The 25,969-nt window shown below is 32.2% G+C and overlaps 7 protein-coding genes across 8 annotated transcripts; 3 read left to right on the forward strand and 4 right to left on the reverse strand.

Moving 5' to 3' along the window:
• Window positions 1-4,114: 4,114 nt before the first annotated feature.
• LOC17888673 (pathogenesis-related protein R major form) lies at window positions 4,115-5,128 on the reverse strand. The gene is made up of 2 exons (XM_006294873.2): window positions 4,634-5,128; window positions 4,115-4,465 (listed from the first exon to the last, which is right to left on the reverse strand). Exons 1-2 carry the CDS (start codon window positions 5,083-5,085, stop codon window positions 4,222-4,224), a joined length of 696 nt encoding a protein of 231 aa, XP_006294935.1. The 5' UTR covers window positions 5,086-5,128; the 3' UTR covers window positions 4,115-4,221.
• A 3,145-nt stretch (window positions 5,129-8,273) lies between these two features.
• On the forward strand, window positions 8,274-9,028 carry LOC111830915 (defensin-like protein 87). Its single transcript, XM_023783649.1, has 3 exons — window positions 8,274-8,322; window positions 8,510-8,580; window positions 8,793-9,028. Exons 2-3 carry the CDS (start codon window positions 8,514-8,516, stop codon window positions 8,936-8,938), a joined length of 213 nt encoding a protein of 70 aa, XP_023639417.1. The 5' UTR covers window positions 8,274-8,322; window positions 8,510-8,513; the 3' UTR covers window positions 8,939-9,028.
• A 982-nt stretch (window positions 9,029-10,010) lies between these two features.
• LOC111830914 (defensin-like protein 87) lies at window positions 10,011-10,757 on the forward strand. Its single transcript, XM_023783648.1, has 3 exons — window positions 10,011-10,035; window positions 10,236-10,314; window positions 10,534-10,757. Exons 2-3 carry the CDS (start codon window positions 10,248-10,250, stop codon window positions 10,677-10,679), a joined length of 213 nt encoding a protein of 70 aa, XP_023639416.1. The 5' UTR covers window positions 10,011-10,035; window positions 10,236-10,247; the 3' UTR covers window positions 10,680-10,757.
• An 871-nt stretch (window positions 10,758-11,628) lies between these two features.
• LOC111830913 (B3 domain-containing protein REM12-like) lies at window positions 11,629-13,666 on the reverse strand. 2 transcript variants are annotated; one of them, XM_023783646.1, is made up of 5 exons: window positions 13,561-13,666; window positions 13,232-13,338; window positions 12,574-12,945; window positions 12,179-12,484; window positions 11,629-12,106 (listed from the first exon to the last, which is right to left on the reverse strand). In XM_023783646.1, exons 1-5 carry the CDS (start codon window positions 13,598-13,600, stop codon window positions 11,789-11,791), a joined length of 1,143 nt encoding a protein of 380 aa, XP_023639414.1. In that variant the 5' UTR covers window positions 13,601-13,666; the 3' UTR covers window positions 11,629-11,788. The 2 variants fall into 2 exon arrangements, with proteins under 2 accessions (XP_023639414.1, XP_023639415.1); XM_023783647.1 differs by having other exon boundaries at window positions 11,629-12,036; window positions 12,147-12,484.
• A 1,686-nt stretch (window positions 13,667-15,352) lies between these two features.
• On the reverse strand, window positions 15,353-18,494 carry LOC17888454 (B3 domain-containing protein REM-like 2). Its single transcript, XM_023784527.1, has 6 exons — window positions 18,314-18,494; window positions 18,142-18,210; window positions 17,901-18,025; window positions 16,923-17,255; window positions 15,853-16,830; window positions 15,353-15,751 (listed from the first exon to the last, which is right to left on the reverse strand). The coding sequence occupies exons 1-6, from the start codon at window positions 18,390-18,392 to the stop codon at window positions 15,497-15,499; spliced, it is 1,839 nt and encodes a 612-aa protein (XP_023640295.1). The 5' UTR covers window positions 18,393-18,494; the 3' UTR covers window positions 15,353-15,496.
• A 912-nt stretch (window positions 18,495-19,406) lies between these two features.
• On the forward strand, window positions 19,407-20,801 carry LOC17888182 (F-box protein At3g62230). Its single transcript, XM_006295417.1, has one exon. The coding sequence runs from the start codon at window positions 19,407-19,409 to the stop codon at window positions 20,799-20,801; it is 1,395 nt and encodes a 464-aa protein (XP_006295479.1).
• Window positions 20,802-23,452: 2,651 nt separating this feature from the next.
• LOC17887676 (B3 domain-containing protein REM10) lies at window positions 23,453-25,929 on the reverse strand. The gene is made up of 8 exons (XM_006293921.2): window positions 25,655-25,929; window positions 25,301-25,571; window positions 25,104-25,213; window positions 24,723-24,990; window positions 24,548-24,654; window positions 24,200-24,464; window positions 23,857-24,107; window positions 23,453-23,778 (listed from the first exon to the last, which is right to left on the reverse strand). The coding sequence occupies exons 1-8, from the start codon at window positions 25,730-25,732 to the stop codon at window positions 23,533-23,535; spliced, it is 1,596 nt and encodes a 531-aa protein (XP_006293983.1). The 5' UTR covers window positions 25,733-25,929; the 3' UTR covers window positions 23,453-23,532.
• Between the last annotated feature and the right edge of the window lie 40 nt (window positions 25,930-25,969).

The following is a 25,969-nucleotide window of genomic DNA, read 5'->3' on the forward strand; positions in this document are numbered from 1 at the left end:
TCCTTTGGGAAAGAATATTCTTTCAAATAGGGGTAAAATAGCCATTAAAAATTAAGAGAGTGCAAAAATGAAAATGGTAAAAAAGAGGGTATTTTTAAAAGAGGGTATCGTAAAAAGGTTATTGGTATCAATTTCTCAAATAAAAATCATATAAAAATAAATTTCAAAACTATAATAGATTTTTAAAACCTAGATATTAAAAAATTAAGAACTTAAAAATGTAAAATTATTGTTAAAAACGTAATCAACCATTACTAGTCTCACTAAATTTGTTACTCTTTCATTTAATCACCATTTAAAATGATTAATTTAATTTTAATATAAATTATATATATATATATATATAAATCATTGAAAAAAATTAATAAAAATATTTTATTATGATATCCAATATACAAATATGTCATAGCATAAGAAAATATGTTATCACTACTCGTAGATCTATAAATCTGTTGTGAAACAACATATTTTTTGAAACAAGTAACAAAAGTGTCACTAGATAATTAAATTTGCCATAACTTACACAAAAAAGTTTTTTTTTTTTTAATTTTGTCATCAAAAGAAAGTCCTGAAGTAGCTCAAACGAACCAGCTCAACGGACAGTTGTTAACATACTTGACAAGCTGCGGAGAGAATCGTACATGGCGAGAAAGAGAGTCCGCTTTTACATTCAAATTTTGCTGAATAAGAGATAAAGAAAAAGTCGAAAATTCTTCCCTATCTGCTATTCGTCCAGGTATGCAGAAAAGACTGGTCATTCAGTAGGGGAAGACACCATCTTCACCAGGTCGAAACAGTCAGTACAGTAAGGAACGTAACATCTCTGAAATCATGTCCTATCATACATCGCATTGCCCATACCAGCACAAAAAAGTCTTCACGTATGTTATTTTAGAAATTTTTTAAAAAAACTTAAACAAATCTATTATTAAACGATAGATTTTTGGTTAAATTCAAAAATCTGTCATAACATTAAACAAATTTGTTATCACTAGTCGTCAAACTAGTAACTATAGTTTTGTAAAAAAAAACTGCACAATATGATAGTATGTGGTGTCTTCATTAAAAAAATTTCTGAATAATTCTTTTTTTTTAAATTAATAATTGTTTTTCAAATTTTAAATAGGTATTTAGTGATTTAATTAATATTTTATATATAGTTTGTGATTATATATTCAATTTTATTGTATTTTTATAAATATAGTTTTTTGGTGTTTTATTATTTTATTATTATATATTACATTTATTTTGATATTCTTTTTTTTTATCTCTGTTGTACCCTTTAGTAAATGTTCGCAAATGCCTCATTTCAACCGTTAAATCAATTATTTAAAAATTTTAATACCGCTTGAAGCTCTAACCGCATATTTCTATAAACTCTTGTAACTAGAACTGTTGTGTAAACCCATCAAACTTTTAATAGCATTTTGATTTTTTTTATTCATTAAATTACAGCATGACAAATACTATGTTTTTAGTGGTTAATCAAATCTGATGTGTATTAATTTTTATAATTCTATTGGTTTTATTTTAAATGATGTGTTATATCCCCCTTACTCCAAAAATATGCTGTGTCATCACACGAGAAAACCATCTTTATCCTTTTATTGTATTGACAAGGATCAAGTAAATATATTAAAAACTGTTAATTTACCAACAAATCATCCTTCTTATACTTTTGATATGGTTTAGTTTAGGATTCAAAGTCAGTTGTAATATCTTATTGGTCAACCATAAATTTAGTCACCAAAATCTCGTTTGACAAAAGTTCTAATTAATTAGTTCATTCATGCATGGTTGCGCTTAAATCTAGTTAATACTATAATTCAGTACTATTTATTCAATATTAACACCATAAAAAACATTTTCCACAAAAAAAAACTACTACAAATTGATGCCTTTATTTGAACAATTACTTTCAATCCAAATTATGAATCATCTAATATTTTTCATGTTAGTTACCGAAGCTTGCGTTTTTTAATAAGATAATGTTTACGAACAACCACGGTGTCTGTAGAACTCTCCAATATCATTGCCGTACTGGTAAACACAATTTAGGAATCCGATACGTAAACTACGACACGTTGGATATGTCTTCTTAAGCACGGACTTAACATGAGGTTTTCTAGTGAGGTTGAAGCATATCGTCCACGGTTAAATAATCCTCAATGTGGTTAACGACTTGAATATTTTGTCAAATTGGATGCAATATATTTAACAAAGAATAGTTCTCCACCAAAAGCAGTAAAAAAGTTGCATAAGTCAAAATAATGTGTTTTATTTTTCCTAATATTACTACGTTATTTTTCGGGTGTGTCAAATTATGCTCTATTTTCATATATCTTTCTGATTTGAATTAAGATCTCGGGTGCACAAAAAAAAAAACAAGAAACAAAAATAAAGAGAAATAATATAGGAGAATGCTCGTTTTAAATGTAGCCTCTCATCTTTGTTTATTCTTGGTGAAAATATTGTTAAGCGCTAGTCGGGCGTTCGAAGTCGGCCTAGCACATAAAAGAAAATCGAAAATCAAACGAAGATAAATTAGACACTAATTTTAGAGTTATTTTATTAAATTTAATAAAACCAATAAATATAATATATTAGTTATATGTATAATTCGATTTCTGTTCATAAATAACACAATATAAAATACAAAAGGATAATATTGGTTTCAAAATTATAGTAAATAAATGATACTGGTTTAAAAATTCAATTTGTAGAGAAAAAATTTGTCGAAACTTTTCTTTTTTGGAAAGCGTATTGCGGGAAATTTTTTTGTGAGAATATTTGGCGGGAAAATTTTGTCAACAATTTTTTTGCGGAAATAATTTTGGAGGAAATATTATTTTCTTATCATGGACTCTCACTAAAAGAAAGATAATTTAGTCATGATGTATATAGAATAAATTACTTTTGAAAATGGACAATAAAATATGTTATTTTTGAAAAATGTAAGAAAATAGTCTTTTTGCAAATTTTCATTAGTATATTAGAAATAGGTCTTTTATACCGGAACAAAAGAGCAACCCAGATCTAATCTTTAATATTATTATTTTTGGTTCGATTTACTAAGCTTTTATTTGATTAGTTTTAGTTTTTGGATAAGTAACTTGCAACACTGGACTTTTACGTACCGACCAACGAAGATGAAGACGCCAACCGAATATGAAATGAAAAGCTCAATGTGCGCAGAATGTTGGGTGTCCGGATGATCCAGGGTCATAAATCAGATTTATGACTCATAAATCAGATTTATGACTCATAAATCAGATTTATGACTCAGAAATCAGATTTATGACTCATAATATATTTTTATTTTATTATCGAAATAATATTTATCAAAACTAAGGAGTAAAATATTTTTAAAAAACACCAATGATATTTATTTTATGTCAGTAGAAGTTTATAAAAAAATATTTTTTCAATATTTACAATTTGAAACTGTAAGTACCAGTATTTTGATTATAAAAATAAAAAATATTACTTACCAAAAATAAAATATTATGTACCCGTATATTAATGGTGCCCCATTAATTAATATATGATACACCTATCGTGTGGGTAATGCCACTGAATGTGCGTATATGTGCCCTAGTAAGACAAATTTGTTATGTTTTCTCTTATATGCATAAATTAACAAAATAATATAATCTTTGTAGTTTAAGTTAAATCCATCGATTGTAAATGCATAGATATAGAAGAAAAAAAAAAATTATTCACAAAATAGATATAAGACAAAAATAGAAATAAGTCCGTAGAAAATTCAAATGCGATGGCCACATACATGCATGGTGGCTAATAAAAGTCATACGTAGCCCAATTTAATGAAGTAGGACACTTGGATCATGTAGAATTGTAACTCAACATGATGATGATGGCCAACTAAATTCAGAGAAAAGTAAGCATTACAATTTACAAACTCATCTCAAACATACCAAAAAAATATATGAACGTATGATTAGTAGATGTGTGCATGCATGGACGCATATATGTGTTTAGACATCAAAAGTAATACAAAATCCAATTAGAAATTTACAAGGATATCTGAATTTATCATTTGAATGTTACAAAACTAGATACATGGTAAAGAAGTCACCGACGAGAGCATAAGAACCAGATGAAACATACATCGATTTTATTCAGAGCAAGTAATTATTTATATATTGATTATTATTTGGTTTTGTTTGCTTCTATAGATGCATTGACTAACATTTTCATTCATGGACAGAAAATGACATTGTAGTTTGTTCCGGAGGTGCAAGTGAAGAGACTTGTAGGATCATCTTTAGGGTAACTATAGGCATCAGGACAACGTTGCTTGAAGAACATAGAGAGTGGTGTTGGTCCACAATTACCGGAGTTGCAACAATGTTCCTCCGTCTTAAGCATTGGACACGGTCCGTTGCAAGCACCATCCATTCTTAGTTGGCCAGGACATTGTCCTATGATATCTCCTGTACACCTATGCAATGGATGGATACAAAAATGGTTATTTCACACAAAACAAAAAATATAATATATATATGCTTAGTTATTGTTATGTTTTTTTTTTTTGTTTTGAATGTAATGTTAAATTATATTCAAAGAAAAAATAACGTTTTTCGAATGTATTGTTATGTTTTTGATTTACCTAATAACACGACTACATTGTCCAGATGCAGAACTAAACTCCATTGGAATATTGAACCCATCGATCACCGAAATATCGATGAAATCTTGGTTTGCATATTGTTTGAGAGCGTATTCGGCCAAAGTATTTGGTGCTCTTCCATAAGATTTGCATTCAAGAAGACCATTACAGTCTCCAGTTTGGCATCGACCTCTTCCAGAGGCATCGAAATTGCAATTGGTACGACCCCAAATCCGAGCTTGGATGGTCCCTGGATCACTAACAACGATCCATATATCGCCTCGGTTGAGCCGCTTTCCACCACCAGGTTTCCCTGGAGCATATGCGGCCGCCCAAACAACATATGGACAATTGTTCCTCACTTGGAACGAAGCTGCTTCTGCTGTGATCACAAAGTAAATGGTCAGAAATGCAAAGAAAAAGAATATGGGGAGGGTTTTGTGATAAGCCATTTTTTGAATACTTAGTGGAGCTTGCTTCTTTGCAAGACGGTGATCTTGTGTTTATATGGACATGTCAACCAAGATTTAATATTGTAATTTAGTGGATAAGAATTATATGGTGGAAAATTTATTGATTTGCCATGATATAATATTTGGAAGCCATCGTAATTAATAAGTTGGATATATATATATCTAAGATATTAAGCAACAAAGAGTTGCATACATATTTAGAAAATCATTAGAAAGTGACAAAAAAGTTGAGATGTGTGTTTGTGTATATGGACTTCGTGCGTGTGAGTGAATAGTGAGTAATCACATCTAAGCGTATACAAAAACAAAACATGTTCAATATATTAGATTCATACGTAATATTTTTCGAACATTAACCGAAGTAGTCTTATAAATTAAAATTTTGAAATCTTACCAACTAAAAGCAGTTCTATCGTTTATAAACCATGATAGTTTCTCAAAAACATAAATTTATATTATTTTAATTGTTTAATTGTTGTATATGTAACATGTGTCCAAAAAAAAGATGAGAGCCGTATCTATCATTCCTCATTTGAGATACGATCTCTGCCATGGATCTTTGATCATTAAAATATACAGCAATTATATTAGTATATGCAAAACTTGAGATAGAAAAATGGGAATGATCGATTACTAATGAAGCAGCAAAGATATATTCAAGAAACATACATGGGTATGTATTGGGTTGTATTTGCGAGTAAATGGTATAAAATGTGTTGATCAAATCAAGTACATGGAGGTGTATATAGAACTTTATTAGGGTTTGGAATGTTATGGATTACATTTGAATATTTTGAGAGGGGGAGTTTAAAATGAAATTTTGAACTAGTCCGATCCAACACTAAGATTCATATATATGTAAGCTAATTCTGTATCTTAAAAACTGTTTAAAATTTTCTTATAATTACCTTTTTAATATTTTCATTCACTACTAATTTTAAATTATATATACCCAAACACGAGGTTATTGTATGAGCAAAATTTCATTTAAAACATAAATTTTTTAAAAGTAAAAAGTAAAAAACATTCCTTTTGATTATTTTTTGGTATACATTACTCAACATTCTTTGTTTGTACCTTTATAAAATGAAATCAACCTTAATTTTACTATTATACATTTTAAGGTCATTTGTACATGTGCAGCAAATACCTTTTGCAAGAACATTTTCGGTTAAAATTTAAAAATATATATTTTTAACATCAATTAAATTGAAGATATTTTAAAACATGAGAAATTGTCATTAATACGACGTGGATATTATTTTACAGAAAAATGTATAATTTATTATTGAGAAATTGATACAAATAACCTTTTAATGATACCCTCTTTTAAAAATACTCTCTTTTAAAAATACTCTTATTTGCCATTTTCAGTATTGCCCTCTCTTAAATTTTAATGGTCATTTTACCCATAGTTGAAAGAATATTCTTTCTCAAAGGAATATTCCTTCCAAAAAATTCCTCATAAACTTTTCTCGCCAAAAAATTTCCCGGCAAAATTTTCCCGCAAAAAAAAAATTCCGAGAAAACTTTTTCCGCAAAAAAATTTCCATATTAGTGATTTTACTACTTATAACACCGAGACAACAAAATAACAAACACTTAACAACTAGTTATAGAGTACAAACTTGCCGATTTGTCCTATCACTAATCCACAAACACATCAGGTCCAAAAATGCTAGTGCGGCTGCTATCCAATTAAGCATATGCTCTTTTTGTTCTAACATAGACTCAGCGCGTTGACGCGATGTAGGAACGGGAACATGTATTTCTCCACAAATTTCCTCGAGACCATTTAAGTTTTGACTTCCAAACTGTGTACTTCATGGCAGCAATCCTTGTAAATGATAGTGGGAGAATTTGATGTTTGATAGATATGAGAAGTTCCAGAGACTTTGAGATTATCAAACAAGAAAATTTATTTAGTGAGAGGTCGAACGTCTCGAGCTTTGTAATATTCGCCAACGATGATGGGATTTTCCCTGTGAATCCATTGCCTGACAAGTTGAGAAGACACAATTCGCTCATCTATTTATGGTTTTGAATGATGAGAATGGAGTTTTCTTCCATAAAGGGCATCATTTTATTGTAATCATCAACAACTATTTCCATGAGTTCTCTAGTTTTTTATCCACATATTAACTTTAATTTGATCAGCTAGTTTATGTTGTGTTTAAGCTGTTTAAGATGGATACTTAATTAGTTAGCAGCCCATTTCAATAATTATTTTAGGCCTCGATAAATCACAAATTGTTAATTTTTTTGGGTAAAGAAACTTTGTTTTCTCTTTTCTTTCGGGATTTTTTAAATATATTTGGTTTAAAATTATGGGCCAAGGACTTTCCCCTATGATACAATATAAGTTTTGTTATTAAACTGATAATAAATTGATTTTTAAATGTTGCAATAGTAAACAATTATTTAAAATCATTTACTTCACATAAGATTTAATTCAACATTTGATTTGGAAAGTCCACTATAATACATTATTTTTCTTTTGATTTGATACCACAAGTATTTTGATTTTGATTTTGATTTTTCTTCAAGTGATTCATTAAAAATTTACTTAACTCCAAAATATTTAGGAAGTCTCAAATAGTGACAATTCTGAACACTTTTATCGTATTATTTATATATTAAAATAATTATATGTTTAAATGAAAATACAGTAATATAATAAAATGTACGAGATACTCTATATAAAATACTTTCAGTTATAATATCCAAAATAATTGCCATAATAACTTAGTATGTAAACCCGAACTTGTTTGGAAATATGATAAATAATAAAAATTTGTTGACCAAAACTATAGTAAAAATTTCTGTTATGGAAAACTCATTACACAATTTTGACTACATAACTCGGAATATATATCTAATAAAATTTTGTTGACCAAAATTATAGCAAAAATTTCTGTTATGGAAAACTCATTACACAATTTTGACTACATAACTCGGAATATATATCTAATAAAATTTTATTGACCAAAATTATAGTAAAAATTTCTGTTATGGAAAACTCATTACACAATTTTGAATTCATAACTTGGAATCAATAAAATTATGAATAAGTATATGTATATAGATATGTATATGTATAAGTATATGTATATGTATATGTATATGTATATACATATATATAGATACTAAGATACACACTCAAGACAACCAATATAAGCTCTTCCTCGATAACAAAATATTAGAAAAAAATCAAAGGTAAATATACATCTCTTTTAGTTTTGTTATATTCTATTTACATATACTTTTGGGCATTCTGAAAAACATTTTTTAAGTTCTTATATATGCTATGTATATATTAATATATATGTCTCTAATACAAGTTTTTGAAATAGTGATTTTGAACCTTACTTTCCTTTACATTTTTTTTTTGACGACTATTCAGAAAAATGACAACCAAGAAATTTCTATCTCTTTTAATGGTCATTGCCCTGATCCTTATGTCCATGGTTGCAGGTAACATATTTATTTGTTTGCGGTTATATTGTATGAACACCAAAAAATATGTGGGTGGAGTTAAAACTCATTTAAAACATTCAAATATTTTTTAAGTGGGTGGACTTAAAAATCATATAAAGAAGCATCTCGAATTATTATCTTTGACTATCTTTTGTTACTTTTTAATTACCATGTATTTAAAATGTTGTTAATGTAAATGATCCAAATAGGTGATCAACTTCAAGCTACATGCCGTATTGCGGGGGCTTGTCAAGGCGAAAAGGCATGCATTGCAAGGTGTGCAGCCTTGGGTACCACGAGAGGCGGTGCTTGTACCAAATTCTTAGGTGATTTGTATTGTTGCTGCTGGGATTGATTCCTAATTTAATATGTACTCTATATTCATAACTCAAACAATATGTATTTGCATCAGATATGAATAAAAGTATGTGTTGACCAAAAAAAATATGATCTCATCCTAGCTAGTCCTAGGCACAATCTAATTAAAAAAAAAATTGATGTGTAAACTTAAGAATCAAAGGATGAGTTTCTCTAGGCAAGTAATTGAAGTCTCTTTATTATCAACGAGTCCAAATTAGGCTATTAACAAGATGAATACAAGATTAGGTCGTCGACCTCAAACAAAGATGGTCGAGGCCGAACTTGAATGAACTAGCTAAATTTAACGAGAGAATAACTCTACAAGATGCTGCTAACACAACCATTTCTTTGTCCTTTGTAATACTTTTGGAATGTTATTTATATGCTTTTTATGGGTATCGTATTCTCCATATTTATAGGAGAATGTGGGCGGTTGGCTCAGCGAAATGATGGGATGACCCTTCCTCTTTCCCAAGGCGTCGGGCCGGTCAAGTAGGCTTTTCCTATTGGCTTTGGAAAGAGTTGTGGATCGGATCGAGAATAGGGGTGAAAAAGTATGTGTTGAAGTGATTCATTAAAAATTTGTCTGATTACTAAACATTTAGGAAGTCTCAAATACTTACCATTTTGAACACTTTCATCGTATTATTTATATATTAAAATAATTATATATTTCAAATAAAAATACAATAATATCATAAAACCTACATGATACTCTATATACAATACTTTCAGTTATAATATACAAAATATTTGCTGTGAATTTATATTTTAGTATAAATTAATAACTTAATATGTAAACCCAAACTTATTTGGAAATATGAAATTTTGTTGACCAAAATTATGGTAAAAATTTCGGTTATGGAAAACTCTTTACACAATTTTGATTTCATAACTTGGAATATATAAATTTTGTTGACCAAAATTATAGTAAAACCTTCTGTTATGGAAAACTCATTACACAATTTTCATATCATAACTTGGTATATATATATGTGTATATATTTATATGTATATATAGATACTAAGATACACACTCGAGACAACTAAAATAAATTTTCCTGCGTAACAAAATATTAGAAAAAAGAAAGGTAAATACATTTGTTTTAGTTTTCTTATTATATGTATATATATTTGTTATATTCTAACCACATATATTTTTGGGCATTCCGAAAACCATTTTTTAAGTTTTATATATTCTATGTATATATAAATATATATATATCTCTAATACAAGATTTTCAAATAGTGATTTTTAACCTTACACTTCTTTACAATATTTTTTTTGAAGGCTATTCAGACAAATGACAACCAAGAAAATTCTGTCTCTTTTAATGGTCATTGCCCTGATCCTTATGCCCATGGTTGCAGGTAACATATTTATTTGTTTGCAGTTATATTGTATGAACACCAAAAAATATGTCTTTCTCTATCTATAATCCATTTAAAATATTCAAAATATTTTTTAAGTGGGTGGTGTTAATTTAAATTATTATAAATAAGCATCTTGAATTATTATTTTTGAATATCTTTTGTTAATTTTTGATTACCATGTATTTAAATTGTTGTTAATGTTAATGATCCAAATAGGTGATCAGCTTCAAGCTACATGTCGTATTGCGGGGGCTTGTCAAGGCGAAAAGGCATGCATTGCAAGGTGTGCAGCATTGGGTACCACTAGAGGTGGTGTTTGTACCAAATTCTTAGGTGATTTGTATTGTTGCTGCTGGGATTGATTACTAATTTAATATGTACTCTATATTCATAACTCAAACAATATGTATTTGCATCAGATATGAATAAAAGTATGTGTTTGACAAAAAAGTTTATGATTTCATCCTAGCTAGTGCTATGCACAATCTAATAAATAAAACAAATATTGTTGATGTGTAAAGTTAAGAATCAAAGGTTGAGTTTCTCTAGGCAAGTAATCGAAGTCTTTTTATTATCAACGAGTCCAAACTTAGGCTATTAACAGGATGAATACAAGATTAGATAATCAATCTCAAAAAAAGATGACCGAGACTGAACTTAAATGAAACTAGACTAGCTACATTCGACAAGAGAATAACTCGACGAGATTCTGCTTACACATTAATTTCTTTATCTTTTTTACTACGATTGGAATGTTTTCAGATGCTTTTGGGTGTCGTATTCTCCATATTTATAGGAGAATGTGGGCACAGTTGGTTCGGCGAAATGACGGGATTACCTTTCTTCTTTCTCAAAGCGTCGGGCCGGTCAAGTGGGCTTTTCCTATTAGCCTTGAAAATAATTGTGAGCCGGATCCAGAATAGGGGTGAAAACCCATCCTAACAAAAACAATAAAAAGAAGGAACATCCAAAAATCAAATGTACTATTATTCATGATACAAATACAATAGAATGAATATTTTATCAAAAGTATAGTAGTAGAAGTATAATTGCAATAATCAATTTTTTCCTGGTCAAATGGAAAAAGGTCTCAAACAATTAATCCTAATAAAAATTCTGGGGCAAAATAGTTTTTTTTTTTTCTTTTTTTCTTTCTAACACCTAGCTTTTGGGTTTAGTCCATTTCATGTTATCTATGGCTTGGGGCCTCATTCTCCCACTTGCGCTAATGACATTATACGGCACACATAATATTATTTAGTCTTATATACTTTTCTATATATATGGAGGAGGAGACCATTGTAAGCTCAGTTTTGCATCTGAAAAAATCTATAAAAATTGTTTGTAAACTAACCAATGTATCAGGTACAAGTGCTAATGTCACATATCAGTTTTGAATTAGTGAAGATGCTCATTACACCTCTCCTCTAAGTTGTTCTTGTATTTCTAAGTTTTATTTCCATTGCTCAGGTTATGTTGAAATAGACTTTTCCTCTTCGCTAGCATTTGAGCAACACTCTCCTTGTTGTCTTTTATCACTTGTGGACTCTACTATACTGAACAAACTGAGCATAGGAGTTGCATCTTCCCAAATTGACTCCAACGTGAAAGATACACCAATCTCTAACCCATTTGCTATTGCAAACTCTCTCCAGCCTTTTCCCAAACTCATTCTCCCTCTGCTTTCTTGTAGAAGATTTGCAATCCACTTTGTACCATCTTTTCCCAACAAAGTCATTGTCCCAGGTTTGTTCATATTATTTTCTCTCATGAATGATAATGGAAGACCCTGAAAAAGATTCAAATGGAGGAGGATATAACTAACTAACCTTCTAAAACACGATTCGGTTGATGAACTCACCAGTCTATTGTTGTTGAGGCTGTCATGTGTAAGTGTTAGTGTCACAAATTTGTTTGGGATTCTGTATTCCTTACAGAACAAACTGAGCACAGGAGTTGCATTTTCCCATTTTAACTCCATTGTGAAGGACTCACCTATCTTCAATCCATTTGCTTTAGAAAAATCTTTCATGCCTTTTCCCAAACTCATTCTTCCCGAGCTTTCCCGTAGAAGATTTACCGTCCACCTTACACCATCTTTCCCCAACAAAGTTACCATCCTTGGGTTGTTCATGCCATTTTCCCTCACAAACGGCAATGGAAGATACTGGAAATATATAGAGTAAGGAATTAAAATAGATACATTTCTGTTTTGAAACAAAACTATCAAGAGTTATAGTGTTTTGATGAACTCACCACTCTACTGCTTTTAAGGCTGTCATTTGTAAGAGTCAAAGTCACAAATCTATTATGGTTTGGTGAAGTTGAATCTCTATAACTCTGACTACTATTCTTGTCTCCTTGTGTTCTTCCATTGTCAGATTTTATAGGCAAGACACTGAGCAAAGGGGTTTCCCCATTACTCATTAGCTTGAACGTGAAAACACTTCCTTCATTTTTGCCATTTTCGTCGCAGAAATGCTTCCAACCTCGGCTTATGTAACAAGTATCAGATCCCTTGTTGAACCGCAGGTCCATTGCCCATGATCTTTCCTCTTCATCTTTCAAGACAATCTTGCAGCTTTTTCTTTTAAGATCATTAGAGCTTGTAAAATCTTGTGGAAGATACTGCAAATAAAAGAAAGGGTTCATGCTTTTTCACCATTTCCTCATGATACCAATGGTTCCAAAATGAACTAGACTGAACAATATGCTAAAACAGAAGCACCCAGCTCTATGAAAAGATTTGACTCAAGACTCATTTGCATATCACTTAGACAACAAAAGGGGTTAAGAACAAGACATCTCTTTATTAGACCAAGCTTTAGAACACTTTGTCTAGTTTCATGACTCTAACAAACTAATCAAGCTGCACACATCTAAGAACAACAGGAGTATTAATTAAAAAACGCACCAGTGCATCTGTTTCAAGACTTGAAGCAGTGACATGGGCAACAAAACAAGAGTAATCAGGTTCTGTTTCAGGATTGTTCTGCTTCAGTTTCTTGTTTCTTTGAAACTCTGTTTCAGAAACACACAAAAATGTAAAACCTTTGATGCTCTAATTTTCAATATGTAGCTGTTCTTTAAGCAAATCAAGTAATACAGAGGAGAACCAATATAACACTAAATTGCTTTAAAATCTCTAAAATTACTTCAAAATTTGCAGTTGTTCTTTACTTTATAGATTTAAATCGAATTATCAATTAATTGATTGAGCCAAGTATAATTTGATTTTCTTACCGATGTTGTTGTCCTGATGATCTGAAGTTCCAATCATCATATCTCCTTCTGGGTTTGATCGGTGACCCAAGCGCAGTTCATAGAAAGCTCCGGAATTTCTCAAACAATGGCATTTTCTTTTTAATAATAATTTTATTAAATGGATGATATGATTTATAAGCAAAAACGTTTATTATCAACTTAATTAAAATGATATGTAGTTAGCAGATAATTAAATTAATTTAATTAAGAAAACATATCTTGTTTTTAAATTAAAAGTAGTTAAATACCTTTTTCTTATGTTCCTTTTTAACAGATTTCTTTCTCAATATGCTTTTATCTGCAAAAAAAATTTATAAATTTTATTTTAATAGCTAGGTGGAAATGAAAATCACAAATAAGTTGAATATAGGTTGAACTTGGGCATGTCAATCAGGCTAACCCGGCCCAGCCCGGTCTGAAAAATATCCGAACCTATATTTCAAAGCCCGGTCCAGCCCTAACAGGGTTTTTGGGCTTTTTTGGACTTTACTTACCGATAAAAAAAATCAATTTCTAAGTTCATAATAGTTTTTTAAAAAAATATTTAAAGGTCTACTATAAAAATAATGCATCAAATTTTAAATAACTTATCAATATTCAAGAAAACTAACTTAATTTCAGAGAAAAAATAAAAACCAAATAAATTATTTACACTTTAACTCAATAAATCATGCAACTAAAATACTTCAAAGTAGATGATAGAGTCAAAATTTAATATATTTTGATGATTTCAAAATCAAGATACTTATATATATTTAGTTTTAGCTTTGTTCAGTTTTGACATATATAAATAATAGAAAATACCATAGGTAAAGATTTTAAAAGTATTAAGTAAGGCTAGTAAGTAAATATGAAAACTAATTCATTAATCAAATCTTCCAATCAAACTAAAATATTAGAAAAATTAAAAATATATTTGTTGAATGGCTTTTCAGGTCGGCTCGAGCCCGACCACGTTAATCCTAAAAAAAAGCTAAACCCGAATAGGCTTAACCCAAAAGGCCTAGTTTTTTCTGGACATATATATTAAGCCCGAACCCGATGTTTTTCACGGCCGAACCGAACTAACATGTAGGCTTTAGCCCTAATTGACATGCCTAGTTGAATTATAAGTCATGATTTGATCTTTGTTTTTGTAGGTTCTTGTTGCTATTAAGTTGGGCTGCTTTGTGTTTGGGCTTTGTGGCCATCATGGACTCGCTAAAATACTCTCTTGGAGATGGTCTTAGACATGAAGGCTAGAGAAACATATAGGAAAACAAACCATAAAACTATAGTCCAAAGATAAGAGCACCCTTAATGGTGAGCTCTTAAGGTTAGTTTTTAGAATTGTTTAGTATAAAAATTTAAGATTTTCTTAGAATTGTTTTTTATATAAGGGACATTTTTTAATCTAAAATTTTCCTAAGATTCTATTAATAATGTTGGTCTTAGATAATTAAAATCGTATATGACGGCTATTTTCAGCTCTACGTAAATGTCGTGGCACCGGGCACGCGGCAAAAAGAAATTATCTGTGAAAATAAAACTCAAAATAAAATAAATAAAAATCTTTAAAAACATCTTGGTATATGACCAAAAAATAAACTCAAAAATGAAATAAAAATAAACCAATTGGTATATGACCATTTTGTAAAAAACATCTTTTTTTTTTATTGAAATAATATAAAATTATATTCAAGAAAAAAAAATCGCTTTTACAACTCGTGCAATGGGGAGATCAAAACATTTGAGTTATGAAAGAAACTAAGATTTAGATGCTAGTGTTGAGAGGTGAACCAAAGTTGCATTCCTTTAACATACACTCTTTAAGTCTTGATAACACTCTTTAAGTCTTGATAACATGATATGCATATTTATTAGCCAAGTATCTTTAACTCGACAATCAAACAGAAACTTAAACATTATTTAGGTTTTATGACCTAGATTTGGGTTTAAACTGAAGTACCGGAGTTGCGTCAGCTCTACGCATGATGAACTCTAAAGAAAAGGATTCTCCAATCTTCACTCCATTAGTTTCACAGAAGTTTTCCCAACCACAACCTACAGCTACCATTCCATCTTTTGACAGTAGAAACCCACACCACGACTCAACTTCATTTCTTCCCCACATAACTATTTTCCCAATCTTGTTGATTCCGTTATCTTTCATGAATTTTCTTGGAAGCCACTGCAAAAAAATATTTGAACAAACACTCCTCGTTAATTAGTACTGATTCTATATATAGTTCAAGCTAAGAACGAGCCAAGGGTGTTCTTTAATAAGCTTACCAGCGTAGAAGCTTTGACATCAGCTGGAACAAGTGGTAACACCACTACTCGGCGGTTTTGAATTAGTGATGATATTAATGGACTGGTAGGCTCCTCTATGTTCTGGTCTTTCTCAAGTTCTTTTCCATCGTCCCGGTTCGGTTCAGTAACCACTCGGTTGTTTTCGGTTGGTGGCTGTAATGGACTTCTCGGCTCCTCCATGTTGTTGTCTTTCTCAAGTTCTTTTCCATCGTTCCGGTTCGATTCAGTAACCACTCGGTTGTTTTCGGTTGGTGGTTTTAATGGACTTCTCGGCTCCTCCATGTTCTTGTCTTTCTCAGATTCTTTTCCATCGTTCCGGTTCGGTTCAGTAACCACTCGGTTGTTTTCGGTTGGTGGTAGTAATGGACTGATCGGCTCCTCCATGTTCTTGTCTTTCTTAGGTTCTTTCCCATCGTTCCGGTTCGGTTCAGTAACCACTCTGTTGTTTTCGGTTGGTGGTAGTAATGCACTGATCGGCTCCTCCATGTTCTTGTCTTTCTCAGGTTCTTTTTCATCGTTCATGAGCGGTTCAGTAACCACTCTGCTGTCTTCGGTTGGTGGTAGTAATGCAGTGATGATCGGCTCCTCCATGTTCTTGTCTTTCTCAGGTTCTTTTCCAACGTTCGGCTTAGTAGAAACAGTAGACACTTTCTTGCTAGCTCTTGTATATTTCTTTCTGCTTCTCTTTATAGGGATATTGGACTTTGTTTCAGTCAGCTTGAGTATAGGAGTTGCATTTTGCCAAATACACTCGAATGTTATGTGTTCACCTTCCTTCAAATGACTTGCTTTAACGAACTGTCTCCATCCTCTAGTTAGACTCATTCGTCCTAGGTTTGATGTTGAGTACTCCCGTGATAGAGTTGCCAACATCCTCGTACCATCTTTTCTAAGTAGTGTTACCATCCTTGTTTCAATGTCCAACCCATGTTTTCCCAAGAAGTCCGCTGGAATATACTGAAAAAAAAATATATATGTGAAAGGAGAATAAAATTATATATTGCAATACAACTAAACTAAACACATGCAAGAGTGTTTCATGAACTTACACATCTTCTGTTGTTCATACTGTCATATGTGAGTCTTACAGTCACAAACTTATCCAGGCCTTCTGAAGTTTCATAACTCAGAGTAGAATTGGAAGGGGAGAAAGTGAGCAAAGGCGTTTCCCCGCGGTTCGTTAGCTCGAACGTGAACACATTTCCGGCCTTTTTGCCGTTCTCATCGCAGAAATGTCTCCAACCTCTGGTTATGTAAAAACAACCAGAGAATTGGTTGAACTTTAGATCCAGTTCCCATGAGTTATTACTTCCATCAGTTAAAACAATCTTGTGGCAGGTCTTATTCAGAACACTAGAGTATGTGTAATCTTTTGGAAGATTCTACAAAACAAACAAAAAGGGTTCAAACATAATTTTCAGCCTTTCCTCATTACACAAACCTTTCATCAAAAGACATTTTGTTATCGAAATACAAGAAAAAAACAAGTTAAATCTTTGAAATTTTCATAAATATTGTATATATTATTCATTTATTACCAAGCAATATATTATATTGTAATAGCTATAACAATCTCTAGTATCACTTTCACAACATACAATATGAGGCAAACCTAAGCATATATAGCACGGATTTCAAAACCAAGTTCTCTTATTAGTCCCTCAATACATGCGATTATAATCAACTAATTAACCCAAGTACACATCTTTTGATATCTTATATATGGTTCTAGCTCTTAATGGATTGATAATATGTCACCATTCACCATATATATCAGATAAACACAAGGCCAGAATATAAATTTCGGTATAAACCAAAACCGTATTATTTAATAAACAAGTTTTCACCTAAACTAAACAACAATCAAATCTGAACCACAATGAACAGTTTCTAGAAAACATCATTTCATCTTATAGCATGTGAAATTTGTTAAGTCACAGTATTTATATATCGTTCAATGAATGACATAACCAAACCACTTTCATCAGGCAATAACAATTCAAGAAAACGTTTGTAAGAAACCTCACCAGACTATCTGCTTTCAGATTTGCATCCGTGACAAGGACAAAGAAAGAGTTGTTGTCGTCCGATGAAGACGAACCAGCTTTGAATTCCGATTTGTTCGTCCTCACTTTTTTCCTTCTCCCAAGCACTATATCATAAAAAAAAACCAACAAGTTAATTAAACCCAGATATACAGATACTATAATCTTAAACTCATAATCAAACTAAGATAAACAGAAGTGATGATGATGATGATGATGTAACCCGTATTGTTGTCCTGATGAGCAACACCTTCTTCTGTCTGATGATTCCTCTTCTTCGAGATGTTGTTACCTGTGTAGCACATGTAAAAACCATCTCACACAAGTGTTCGATTATCAAAATACATTCAGATCTGGCTCATGTCTTCGTAGATAAAAAAAAAAACCAAACTTACCTGTCCGATTACGATCAGTACTACTGTTGCTGGAGCTTGGTATCTGTCGAGAGTCGCATGCACTGACAGTAAACACCATCTTTGCCGAAACGTTTTGCTGGTCGGAGTGAAAAGCTGAAAGACGGAAATGAAATTTGTTGTTGTTGTTGTCTCAATGATGTTTAAACCAAACCAACCAAGAAAAAAACAAAAGCCCTAAATGATAAAGATAAGAAGGAATCCTATTTTACCTTTAGAGAGAATGCAGTTTATAGAAATTGAAAGCTGGGCGCGTAGACTGTAATAATTAAGAAGTAATCTTAATAAATTATTAAATTTGTGAAACAAATTTAACCAAATAGATTTGATTAATGGGTTTTTCTTTTTTTCTCATTGGTTTTTTGGGCTTTTAACATATGTTTATAATATCATATTTATATTAAAAAAATATGATATGCATTTATCTTTATTTTCTTTATACTATATATACAATAGCAATAAGAAATAAAGATTTGATGATAAAGTACTTTAAGAGTATATGAGTTGTCCATTTTTTATTTCTGTAATATGTATGGCATAATAACTTATAATTTCTTTCTGTTTTTTTCTTCTTCTTTTCACTGTAATATACATAATGAGTCAGATTTTTTTTTCTATATCATATATCTATATGGCTTTTTCACATCATTTAAAGTAAAATGTGATCATCAAAATAATCTAAATATTGACTAAAACTCAAATTATTTTAAATATAGGTTTTAATGCACCTCCTTTATCTTTATGTTTTAAGTAAATTTTAGTCAAAAATTTATAAAATAAATCTTACTTTTAGGTAATAAGTAAATGACAAAATATAATTAAAAGATAGTAAATTTTTTGACTAAAATTAGCTTGTATCTATTAAAAATCAAGAAGATTTATTAAATAACGCTTTTATATATAAACAACAAACCGCATAAATCACATCTTATCATTTCCAAATCTCCCGCGTAAATCTATAAATAAATAACACCGTTGATCACCTACTAGAAGAAGAAAAAGAACCTAATAAACACACCAAATTTTTCTGAACCCTTTCTTTTGTGAATCCTTTCTCTTCCAAAAATCACAAACAATGGATTCAAGAAGAAACCAAGACAAAATATCCGGTTTACCTGATTTCATCCTTGCTTTGATCATCTCTACTCTGCCTTTGAAGGAAGCTGTGAAGGCAAGTCTTGTTTCGAAGGGCTTGAACGATCTTTATCGTAAACGGTGTGTGAATAACATCGTTTTCAACGAGTCCGAGTTCATGAAATGTTATGCTCCAAACGATGAAAAAACCAAAAGGGTTACTAGGGTTTCTTTCGTTTACTTTATGCTTGGATGGTTTTCGAGACTTTCGGATAAAGCCATCGAAAGTTTCGAACTTTATATATCCAAACCGGTGGGTTTCGAAACACAAATCAACTCGCTCATGGAATTTGCAGTTTTCAAACAAGTCAAGAATCTAATTCTTGATTTCTCAGATCCTTCTTGGACTACCAATAATGAAGCAAGGGTGGTTCAATTGCCTGAATGTTTTTACAATCTAATAAACCTAGAGTCGCTTAAACTATTGGCTTGCGGGTTTGATCCATCGAGGCTCAGGAGACCGGGTTCGCTAAAAGTTCTCTCTTTTGGTTGGATCCAACTCAGACAAATCATGTCTTTGTTATCAAGATCTCCTATGCTCGAGAGTCTAAGCATTCAGAACTGCTGGGACGTCGGTCTAGAAGCGATAACCGGGTATAACAGCCGGTTAAGAGAATTGGTATTCGAGAATTGCGGTTTCTCTGTGGCTTCTTCAACACTCGACTTGCCCAATATTCTGATCTTCAAGTACTCTGGAAAAGTTCATTTCTTTGAGTTCTTGAGAGTGAATAGGGAAATGAAAGAAGCATATTTGGATTTTGGAGCAGAGACAGCATACAATGAAGAGACAGGAACACAACTCTCTGGTCTCCTTTATGATCTATCATCCGCTACAACATTAACGGTCTGTCCTTTTCTCATTCAGTTGGTTCAATTTGGAAAAGATCCGGTTCGACTAGGAGAACCAATGGAAACTCGACATTTGGTACTAAACACAAATATGCATCCGAATGAGTTCATTGGAATAAGACTCTTGATCAAAAGCTGTCGGGAGTTGGAAACTCTCACGTTCCAAATAGTTGCTCCTAGGCCTGTTCCAATGATAACTCCACCAGTGTTCGATCCAGATACATATTGGAAGTTCAGAAACAGCCATGCGTGTTTGAAGGAGACGTTGAAGGTCGTGAAGGTGAGGGATTTCACTGGTGGCATGTACGAGTTACTTATGTTGCAGTTCTTGTTTCGGTGTGGTCTTGTGTTGGAAAGGGTTGAACTTTATTTGCCTAAGGGATTGGGAGGAATTGAAAAGCGTTTGGCACTTGCTGCAGCTCAAGAGGTTGGGATGACGTTCAAGGCTGCTTCGGTGCATTTGAGGATTTTTCTCCGTAACGTTTGAAAAATGTTTCAAATGTTTTCAAGATTCATGCATGAATCAATGAAATGGTCGCTCATGGATTTGAGTGCTTGTTTTTTTTTTCGGTTTTAAGTTGTTTGTGGAATATAAAAAAATAAAATAAAAAGATTTCTAATAAATATGTAATGATTATAAAATATGTAATAAAAACCATTTCCGTGAACAAATTCACTTGCTTGTTTTTTTTTTCTTTAACATTCATGCTTGCTTGACATAAAAAAAAAAGATATGTTATGGATAGGCTTTAGATGGATTTGGGCCTAAATTTACAATGTTCCAAAAATTTTAATGGGTAATTATATGCTTTTAGGCCTTAATCATTTAGAAATGTGGCCACCTCACCGAACATGCTTTTATCATATGGTTGATAAAGATTTCAGTGGTCGATGATGACGATTTCAGTCGCCGGTGAACGATTTCTTACCTCGCTGGTCAAATGCTTTTGTTTTGTCGATATGAACGAGAGAGAAGATTTTTTTTGTATTTGGCTTTTCTTTTTTCTTTTATATTTTTTACTTCAACCATTCAGCTTTGGACACGTCACCGTCTCTTCAGCTAATAAAAACCTCTTCTTTAGGAGACGGTTCTCGGTTATTTAACTGATTAACCATTTAATTTTATTCTGTTTTTGGCTTAAGAGACTGATTAAAACCGTGTGTTGTGGCTGCTCTAAGGCTGCAAGAGATTTTCTCTAAATTAGTTGTCGTTTTTAGGCATGTTTAAAAATCATAATTTTACGATAATTAATAGTATATTATTTCATTTGATATCATCAATTCATAAGCTAAACGAACAGAGAGATAAAGATTGGAAAAATCTATCAAAAATCTCTATTGCAAACATAAAACTACAACTAATTTGAAACAAAATAACTTCTAAGTCAACAAATAACTTGAGAAGATGAACTCTGACTTCCCAAATCAAAACTCCAAGACAAAAGAAAGGACTCATCCATCTTAACGCTGTTAACCTAAACTCATTGTTCCTCTATTGTCCATCAGTAATGACGTCGACCAGAGCTTGTGGAAGTTACAAGTTTACTTGTGAGTGGAAGTACTGTTTTGGCTTGTTGTTGAGAAACATATTCTTGTTTCATAGATTGGCTTATATCCTCATTGGTAGGGTTCTTCAACACTGGCTTTAAAACACTTTCCTTGCCTTGTATCATTGCTAGGCTCTGCAAATGCTTTTTTGAAGTATTTTCTCTTCGTACGAGTTGAATATTTCTTTTCAAAGTCTTTTTCTATCTTCTTTCGACGCTCTCTAAACCGGTTGAGAATATACTTCTCTTCTATTTTAGACTGTTTTTTGTAAGCTTCGATATCAAAAAGAAACTCAGGCGGATCCATTGATGTTCTCTTTTAGTAAGATGAGACTTTTGGTATTGGTACATGATCACATCAAAGGAAGAACAAGTTCTCATTTATATAACATTACATTGCATTGGCTTGATTAATATATAAGGATTGAATTCTCGGATAAAAACAAAAGTCATAGATTACGTTGCTAGAGAAATAGACAAACACACATTTAGGCATGTCAATTAGGGCTAAAGCCCGCGGGCTAGTCCGGCCCGGCCCTAAAAACATCGGGCTCGGGCTTAAATATATATGTCCAGAAAAAACCGGGCCTTTTGGGCTAAGCCCATTCGGGCTTAAGGGTTTTCTGGGCTTAACCCGGTCGGGCTCGGGCTGGCCCGAAAAGCCCTTAAATAAATATATTTTTATTTTTGTAAATATTGTAGTTTGAATAGAAGATTTGATTAATGAATTAATTTTTCATATTTACTTACTAGCCTTACTTAATACTTTTAAAATCATTATCTATCATATTTTCTATTATTTATATATGTCGAAACTGAACAAAGCTAAAATTATATATAGATATTGACTCTATCATCTACTTTAAAGTATTTTTAAAGTATTTTAGTTCCATGTTTTATTGGGTTAAAGTGTAAATAATTTATTTAGTCTTCATTTTTTCTCTTAAATTAAGTTAGTTTTAATGAATATTGATAAGTTATTTAAATTTTGATACATTATTTTTATAGTATACTTTTAAATATTGTTTTTTAAAAACTATTATGAACTTAGAAGTTGATTTTTTATCGTTAGCTAAAGCCCAAAAAAGCCCGAAAAGCCCTGTAGCCCTGTTAGGGCCAGGCCGGGCTTTGAAATATAGGCCCGGATATTTTTCGGGCCGGGCCGGGCCGGGCTCAAATATATGAGGGCTTTACAGGTTTTGGGCTGGGCCGGGCCGGGCTAGCCCAATTGACATGCCTACACACATTATTAAAGCATAGAAAGTTAAACACATATTATTAAATTAAAGCATAAAGAGACATACACATAAGCAAAAGAGGGATAGACACACATTATTAAAGCAGAAACATACATAATACTAATTGATAGCCCTGGACAAAATATTCGTTAGATTCGCTTCGATTTAGTAATTGACACTTCATAAGTATTAATTCTAGATTGCAGGTAATAGAGGGGTTGAGTGTCTTAAACAACCATATGTTATGCATACTAGCTTTAATACATCACGTTAATTATAAATTTATCGACTTTAAGGAGTTGACTTTCTAAATCTGAATCAGTAATTATGATTAAAACTTCATTGTTTTAACATTAAAATTAAATCCATTGATGGGAAGGACAGCTACTTCTGTTGATGATCCTCAAACAAAACGTTCTAAGTTATATGGTTCTCAAACTTTGGAACAAAACTTGAGAATAGGAACTGTGTCTTCCCAAATCAATTCCAAGACAAAAGACTCATTCATCTTAACGCCATTAATCTCACAAAAGCCTTTTGAACCTCTTCCTAAACTCATTGTTCCTGATCTCTTGTCCATCAGTAGTGGCGTCGACCATCTTCCACCATATCTGTCAACCATTGTTATCTTCCCTGCTTTGTTGATTCCAATAGCCTTCATGAATTCCAACGGCAGATTCTGTAGATACCATTTTCACATCATATATAGAGAGTATATGTACAAAAACAAGAAACAGAGTTTTCTTGTGGGACTTACAAGTTTACTTGCAGGTGTAAGTGTTAATGTCACAAGTCGGTTTTGGCTTCTTGAGCTATTCCCTTTTGTGGAAACGTATTCTTGTTTAATAGCTTTCCTTCTATCGTCATTGGTAGGTTCTTCAACTCTAGCTGTTGAGTCATTACGGCGAACTTCTACGCCAAGAAACTCTTTTTCTGTGGCTTCTACGCCAAGAAACTCTTTTTTGGTTGCCTTTAAACACTTTCCTTGCCTTGTGTCATTACTTGGCTCTGCAAAGGCAAAAGCCTAACTTCATTTATTCATTGATTCTTCTTACAACATTTTTCTGTTTCTTGAAAGCATAAAAGATAACACAACATACCAACTTTGTGGCTATCTTCACTGTTAAAGGGGAACAACCGGAGGACAGGTACTTCATCATTTTCGACTAATTTGAATGTAAACGAGTCTCCGGGTTTCTTACCATTAGCCAAACAGAAACTTTTCCAGCCTCTTATCGTTAAAAACCGGCCTGAATATGCCTCGTGTTTCACGTCTATCTTCCATGACTCTCCCTCTTCATTCATTAGAAGCATCTGAAATTTCTTCAACAAACCATTTGACTCTATGAACGTCTTCGGAAGATACTGCAGTTAAGTATAGTCATCATGAAATACACTGACATAAAAATCAATGTACATATAATGAGTGTATAAGGAAGTAACATAACCATTCTATCGCGGGATAGATTTGAAGTTGTGACTCTTGCCACAAAACTAGAACAGTCTGGTGAATCATCTACTTCGCTTCTTCCACTCCTCTTTCTTGGAAGGTTCTCTGTATCAACCTTTGAAACTGATAAAGTAGTTCATATGTAATAATGGGAACATAAGGAAGTAACTTACCAAGTATTTCTGGAACTTCACTGTCCATGGGGAACAACTTGAGCACAGGTGTTTCTTCATTTTGGACTAATTTGAATGCTATCAAGTCTCCAGGTTTCTTCCCATTAGCAACACAGAAACTTCTCCATCCTCTTCTCATGTTAAACCGGACTGAGGGATTTAACTCGTGTCTCAAGTCTATAGTCCATGATTCACCTTTTTCATTTATTAAAACAATCTGATACTTGTTCATCAGCCCATTTGACCTTGCGAACCCTTTCGGAAGATACTGCAAATCTCACCACAAAGTTAAGTTAGAGTTAATCATATGAATATGGTTAGAACACCTATCAGTCAACTCAAATGTAATCTATATAGTAAGAAAGTAACATAACCACTCACCACTGTGTCGCGCCTTAGGTTCGAAGCAGTGACAGTGAGGACAAAACAAGAATCTAGTGAATGGTCTGGTTCAGAATCTGCAGCCTCTCTTTTGAGACTCTGTTTCTTCTCTGTTTCACAAAGTTGATAGATTAAGCAATCTCAGAATCATTCTAAATGTGGTAATAATGACATCTAATATGAAAAACTAAGGTTACCTCTTTTATCTTCTGTGTATTGAATCTGACAACAACTTGGTCCTAAAGCTGAGACATGGAACACCAACTCTCCTTCATGTCTGAAAACGACAATATCACCTACTCGTAGATCATGTGCTATGACGAAACCATCCCAACCGTGAGAGAGTCTCCGGCCATCGATCTTTACTTTCCATGTTATCTTCTCCGATGCGTCTGATCTCAGCTCAGCCGTTGTTTTACCTTCGTTACTTCCAACTAAGTGCTTCAAGAAGAACGCCACAGGAATGTCCTGAACACATACATGCAAGATTTGAGTTAGAAACAGAAACAACTTGGTTCTGAGAGAGATAGAGAGAAACAGAGATAGCATACGAGATGATTCGAGTAACCGGGAAGAAGCGGTTGGAAGAAATGTGGATTGATCGGAGAATACAGAGGTTGATTCACCATTTTTTTTTTCTTCTTGTTTTCTTGGTCATAGGTTTTGTTATCTTTCAGATTATACAACTTTGTCTTACTATACTACTCTGTCCCCTAGGGTAATGTAAACAAGAAAGAAAAAAAAAAACTTTCAACAGCTTTTTCCGACAAGTAATGTCAAGAAAAAAACTTTATCAACTTTTTACCAAAAAGTAATTGTGTTGGAAAAAAAAAAAATTCAAGTTTACTTTTAACTAAGGAATAGTG

The sequence above is a fragment of the Capsella rubella genome, unplaced genomic scaffold (genome assembly GCF_000375325.1).
Source record: "Capsella rubella cultivar Monte Gargano unplaced genomic scaffold, Caprub1_0 scaffold_4, whole genome shotgun sequence".
NCBI classification, from domain to species: domain Eukaryota; kingdom Viridiplantae; phylum Streptophyta; class Magnoliopsida; order Brassicales; family Brassicaceae; genus Capsella; species Capsella rubella.